The sequence below is a fragment of the Lolium perenne genome, chromosome 2 (genome assembly GCF_019359855.2).
Source record: "Lolium perenne isolate Kyuss_39 chromosome 2, Kyuss_2.0, whole genome shotgun sequence".
Classification (NCBI taxonomy): Eukaryota; Viridiplantae; Streptophyta; class Magnoliopsida; order Poales; family Poaceae; genus Lolium; species Lolium perenne.
Window position 1 is genome coordinate 303,875,353 of NC_067245.2, and position 6,618 is coordinate 303,881,970.

General features: G+C 51.4%; 1 protein-coding gene across 1 annotated transcript; it reads left to right on the top strand.

Annotated features, from left to right (window-relative positions):
- Positions 1 to 502: 502 nt before the first annotated feature.
- LOC127336988 (protein ACCELERATED CELL DEATH 6) lies at positions 503 to 3,054 on the top strand. The gene is made up of 3 exons (XM_051363849.2): positions 503 to 1,225; positions 1,426 to 2,018; positions 2,139 to 3,054. Exons 1-3 carry the CDS (start codon positions 529 to 531, stop codon positions 2,844 to 2,846), a joined length of 1,998 nt encoding a protein of 665 aa, XP_051219809.2. The 5' UTR covers positions 503 to 528; the 3' UTR covers positions 2,847 to 3,054.
- The last annotated feature ends 3,564 nt before the right edge of the window (positions 3,055 to 6,618 follow it).

Genomic DNA, 6,618 nt, shown 5'->3' on the forward strand with positions numbered 1-6,618 from the left:
GAGCTTTTTTTAAGAAACAAGGGAGATTTACACAATTGTGAGATAAATAATGTCATCAATAGGGCCCACGCAGGGGCAAGAAGGTAATTAAAAGCCAGATTTAACTTGCATGAATTATGGATATGTTTTAATTTCATCTACATGAATCATTTAACTTGCAACATTTATAATATTCATTGAATTGTATTTGAACTAACTAGTAATTGTTACACTCATCACAGAAATATTTAGAAAAAAATCAACTTGTACACTACCAAATTGTTATTTTCCTGGTAACTAGTTTTAATTTACACAACAATCAAAATGACTTACAAAATATGCCTCTTAATAATATCTAGTGTTATAATTGAAAAAGTAAATGATTCCCTATGAAAGATGTAAGTAATTATCTGCGGAGGTAACATGGTGTGGTTCCTCCATCTGGACCATTAGTTAAAGCGCGCGCGATGCCGTCGAGCTCGAGCAATAAAGCGCGGGCAAGCTCCACTGCCGATGCGACCGCCCAAGCAAGCTTCCACGTACGTTCACATGATGCTTCCCGAGCTGCTTATGGCCGCACGCAGCGGCGACATTAAGCTTTTGGGCGACCTCCTAAACGGGGAAGACGATGCAGCAGCAGCACTGGCAGGTCCGGTCGTGGTGGACGTGCTTGAGGGAAGCCTCCCTGTCCGGCGGGATCCTACATTGCCGGCGCTGCCGGCAGCTATGGCGGCGGCCCTCTCCGGAGTCACATCTCGGGGTGACTCCGTCCTCCACGTGGTTGCAGCATCTGGGGACGGCCAGGAGTTTCTGCAGTGCGCGGAGCTCATATGCAACAAGGCCAGTAACCTTGTCCGCGACAGCTGCAACAGGAACGGCGACACGCCCTTGCATTGCGCTGCAAGGGCGGGCAATGTGTCAATGGTCTCGCACCTCATTTCTTTGGTTCGACGAGACCATGGCGCGGTCGCTGCCAAAGCATTGCTGAGGAAGCAGAACAAGAATGGGGAGACCGTCTTGCACGAGGCAGTCCGATTGGCCACGGACGGTGACCTTGTCAAGCTCCTCATGTCGGCGGATCCAGAGCTGGCCCGAGTTCCGGAGACTGGAACCTCACCGTTGTACCTAGCCATCTCGTTAGGCCTTGACGGCACGGCGCAGTTGCTTCATGACACAGATGGTGGCCTTTCATACTCTGGCCCAGACGGGCAGAGCGCTTTGCATGCTGCAGTTCTCAAAGGCAAAGGTACACGTACGCACCCCAACTCGTGTGTTATGTGTAACCCTATCTGTTAAAAAAATGTAAGAGCTACGTTCTCTTTGGATTTGTTGCAAGTCAAACTTCTCTAACATTGAGTACGTGTACGCTTATATATATTAAAAAATGCAGCAACATCCATCTACAACATCAAATTGCATAGCTTATATTGGTTTTTTTGTGGGTAGGGATGACAAAGATGTTGTTAGAATGGAACAAGGATCTGGCAAAGCAAGCGGATGGAGTTGGGGACACACCTCTTCACGTTGCTGCTTCGGTGGAACGTTCAGGAATGGAGACCGTACTTGGGTCTTCGTTTTGGTTTTTCTTCTCCTCGAGTATGTGCGGCATGACCGAACTTCTCGTGGGTGCCAACATATCTTGTGTATACCAGCCGGATCAAGACGGCTCCTTCCCTATTCATGTGGCTGCCTCAATGGGCAGGCTTAATGTCATCAAAATTCTGTTGGACAAGTGCCCTGATTGTGCTGCATTGCTCGATGGCAAGGCAAGGACATTCCTCCATGTTGCTGTGCTGAAGAAGAGGCAAAATATAGTCGCTTTTGCCTGCAAAGATCCCGGGCTTGCATCGATTCTTAACATGCGGGATGATGATTTGAACACAGTGCTACACCTAGCAGTATATTCAGGGGATCTGCATAGCTTTGGCTATCTGATATGCAACACAAAGGTACTCTTGGATCTGGCGAACAGTAAGGGGCATACCCCTCTGGATGTTTCAGAATGTGTGGTCAATCATACTGGGATTCATTACGGATCGGTAACAATCTCTAATTAATTACCTTCCTTTAATTTACATATTTTTCTTCTCTCTTTCGGTCGGGCCGGGCCGTGGTCGATCTCTAATTTATTTCATTGAAATAATAATTTGCTTGTGCAGAATGCGCAGAGCTGGATACGTCGGCTGCTGGCATCGACGACCAAGGGAGGATGTAATAGCGGTAGGCAAGACCGCTTCCGTAAAGCTCACGTCCCCAGACTAGATTACGCCGAGGAATCGAGGAAGATGACGGACTCCACCCAGTATCTGGGCATCAGCTCGGTGCTCATCGTAACAATCACATTCGCGGCGGCATTTGCACCACCCGGTGGTTACAGGCAAGACGACCATCCCAACGCTGGTGCAGCGACGCTCGCGGGGAGCTACGCCTTCGACGCATTCGTCATCTCCAACACCATGGCTTTCATCTGCTCCAGCCTAGCAACCTTTGGCCTCATGTACTCCGGCATGACCGCGATCGACCTGGGCATCCGCGCCTGGTACTTCACTGGGTCTCTCATACTGCTGCGGAGCTCGGTCAGGAGCCTGGGAGCTGCTTTTGCCGTGGGGATATACCTGGCGCTTGCTCCGGTTGCTCGCGTCACCGCCGTTATGGTTTGTGTTATCACCTCAGCCCTGGTACTCTTCGGCAACAGGTACACTGTTCACACGGTGACGCAGACGGTATCACTGCATCTCAGACTGGGAACCCGCCGGGCGTGCATGGGATTAGCTGTTACGGTCCTGGTCAACATACTGTTCGAATATTGGTCCTACATAATAATCTTTGGATTGCCTGCATGTATCAAGTATCACAACGGAAACTGATCTATTAGATATTTTGCATTGGTATATACAGCAGTACCATCGAAGCAAAAAACCACCTCATTGATATCGGTAGTGCTTCTAGCTCAATCTCCCAGCTACCTAGTATCAATTCTTGCTGCTTGTAACTCTATTGTTTAACTCACCCTCTCCCTTATGCGTAACTCTACTGGGATGCTTTTGTTTTGATATATATCACTTTTAAGTGGCTTGTTTATGCTTTTATTTAGATATTTATGCTAGCTTCTTGGTGCTGACATTTGTTGTGGCTTGCTTTATTAATAAAAGTTCTTCAAGAATAACTTAAATTTGATTGTATTTGTAAAAAAAAAAATTGACTAACACTACGGGAGAGCCGGCATGTGCCGACGGCCAACCGATGTGCCGACGGCCAAATGTCGGGGCCGTCGGCACAGAAACCCTCATCGACCGGCGACGGAGTGGACCGTCGGCACAGGCCGGCCGTCGGCACACCACACATTCTACCGACGGTCACCGTCGGCGCAACAACGGCCGTCGGCACAAACAAATGGCGCCCGAAGGTCACCGTCGGCATAGGTTCACCCGTCGGCACAGGCAACGACAGGTGGGCCCAGCTGTTAGGCTGTCACGGCGCCGTCTAGGCTATGCCGACGGTCACCGTCGGCGCAACCGCGGCCGTCGGCCCAGAGCCTGACAACTGGGTCCCTTCCCCTGCTGTGCCGACGGTGGCCCACGGCACAACCTCGGCCGTCGGCACAGCAAATGATGCCCCACCTTTTTTTAACATTTTCTACTACATATAATTGTTAATCCCAATCATTTTTATTTGTTTATTTCTTTCTTACTGCTAGTTTGGCGAACCCCTTTGCGGGAAACCTATATATGTGTAAGGGCGGTATAAGGGCACAAAAGTGATATACTTAAGAACTTAAGACCCAGACACGATACAAAACACTTAAATAACTAGACTCACACACATACCAAAGCGCTTACAGAACTAGACCCACACACGAACCGAAACAGTTAAAGAACTACACCCACACAGAGGAACCAAAACACTTAAAGAAACTACACCCACACACATGAACCAAAACACTTAAAGAACTAGACCCACACACAAACCAAAGCATTAAAGAACTACACCCACACACGAACAAAGCACTTAACACTGGGTCGACACATGACCCGCTAGACACACGGACTCGACACACACACATATTAATCAGAGAAGTCGAAATCTTCATCCTCGCTGGGGGTGTCCTCTGAAGCGGTGGTTGTGAGGTTCCACGACCACCGTTCATCATTCTCCCCCCATGTCGACGCCTCTCCTTTGGCGTACTCTGCTTCAACCTCGGCCTTCCTCTGCCGCTTTCCCGCCCTCCTCTCTCTCCTGTACGTCTGCTTCTCCTTCCAGAATACGCGCGTTGCCTCGACGTCTCCGGGATGGTGTCTGCGCCACTGTGCCATGAACTGCTCGTCCGCCTCGGTGGTATCAATCCGCCGCTGGCCAGCCCTGTACCGCCGCGCTTCACCCTGTGAGCGAAGTAGCGGCTCAGTAGAGAGACTCTGAGCTTCCGTCAGAGACCTGACCTCCGGGAAGTTCATTTCGTGGCGCGGCCGGCCAAACCTCCAAGCCGCAACGTCGTATGCGCGGGCAGTAGCCTCCTTCGTGTAGAAGGTGCCGAGCCACACACGCGTACCACCGGCGGTGATTTCAGCCGCGAAACGTCCCGCAGGCCGCAGGCGAACGCCGATGAAGCCCGTGTTGCTACGGCGACGAGGAGCCATCTCAGCGGCAGCTCAGCTCAGAGGATTTTGTGGTTCTATTGGATGAGAGAAGTGATGAAGGGAGAAATGTTGCTGGTGCTGTTAGTGGAGAAGCCATGGCTATAAATAGGCCGACGAGGGGCTGAAACAGCGGGAAAACATGGCGGGAGAGAATGGGCGGGAAAGGGTGGGCGGGAAAAAAGGGCGGGAGAGAAGCAGCGGGAAAGGGTGGGCGGGAAAAAAGGGCGGGAGAGAAGCAACGGGAAAGGGTGGGCGGGAAAAAAAAGGGCGAGAGAGAAGCAGCGGGAAAGGGTGGGCGGGAAAAAAGCGCGGGAGAGAAGGAGCGGGAAAGGGTGGGCGGGAAAAAAGGGCGGGAGAGAAGCAGCGGGAAAGGGTGGGCGGGAAAAAAAGGGCAGGAGAGAAGTAGCACGAAAGGGTTTCGTCAGAAATCGAGCATCGGACCTAGGGAATGGCCCCAAAAGTTGTGTGTGTCCACATGGCATGCACAAAAGTGATTTGAGATGGTTCTATATCCAATGCTACCCCCTCCGGGTGTGCCCGGCTTCTCGGACATGGGGTTCGTACACTTAATTAGGCAGATTCTGCATGTATAGGGGGGAACTCCCTCGGAGGTGAACCGGAGAGAACCTTGGGATCATATGGGATGATCCTTGTTTCCACATGTACCTATGACCTAACCAAGCTCAAACATAGGCATACGCCCACCGGGGGAACCCCGATGGGATGCAGTCAAAGGGGTAGACGGCGCGGTCAACAGAACTAGGGTTTCGTCAGAAATCGAGCATCGGACCTAGGGAATGGCCCCAAAAGTTGTGTGTGTCCACATGGCATGCACAAAAGTGATTTGAGATGGTTCTATATCCAATGCTACCCCCTCCGGGTGTGCCCGGCTTCTCGGACATGGGGTTCGTACACTTAGGCAGATTCTGCATGTATAGGGGGGAACTCCCTCGGAGGTGAACCGGAGAGAACCTTGGGATCATATGGGATGATCCTTGTTTCCACATGTACCTATGACCTAACCAAGCTCAAACGTAGGCATACGCCCACCGGGGGAACCCCGATGGGATGCAGTCAAAGGGGTAGACGGCGCGGTCAACAGAACTAGGGTTTCGTCAAAAATCGAGCATCGGACCTAGGGAATGGCCCCAAAAGTTGTGTGTGTCCACATGGCATGCACAAAAGTGATTTGAGATGGTTCTATATCCAATGCTACCCCCTCCGGGTGTGCCCGACTTCTCGGACATGGGGTTCCTACACTTAGGCAGATTCTGCATGTATAGGGGGGAACTCCCTCGGAGGTGAACCGGAGAGAACCTTGGGATCATATGGGATGATCCTTGTTTCCACATGTACCTATGACCCAACCAAGCTCAAACATAGGCATACGCCCACCGGGGGAACCCCGATGGGATGCAGCCAAAGGGGTAGACGGCGCGGTCAACAGAACTAGGGTTTCGTCAGAAATCGAGCATCGGACCTAGGGAATGGCCCCAAAAGTTGTGTGTGTCCACATGGCATGCACAAAAGTGATTTGAGATGGTTCTATATCCAATGCTACCCCCTCCGGGTGTGCCCGGCTTCTCGGACAGGGGGTTCCTACACTTAGGCAGGTTCTGCATGTATAGGGGGGAACTCCCTCGGAGGTGAACCGGAGAGAACCTTGGGATCATATGGGATGATCCTTGTTTCCACATGTACCTATGACCTAACCAAGCTCAAACATAGGCATACGCCCACCGGGGGAACCCCGATGGGATGCAGTCAAAGGGGTAGACGGCGCGGTCAACAGAAGTAGGGTTTCGTCAGAAATCGAGCATCGGACCTAGGGAATGGCCCCAAAAGTTGTGTGTGTCCACATGACATGCACAAAAGTGATTTGAGATGGTTCTATATCCAATGCTACCCCCTCCGGGTGTGCCCGGCTTCTCGGACAGGGGGTTCCTACACTTAGCGGTCTGCATGTATAGGGGAACTCCCTCGGAGGTGAACCGGAGAGAACCTT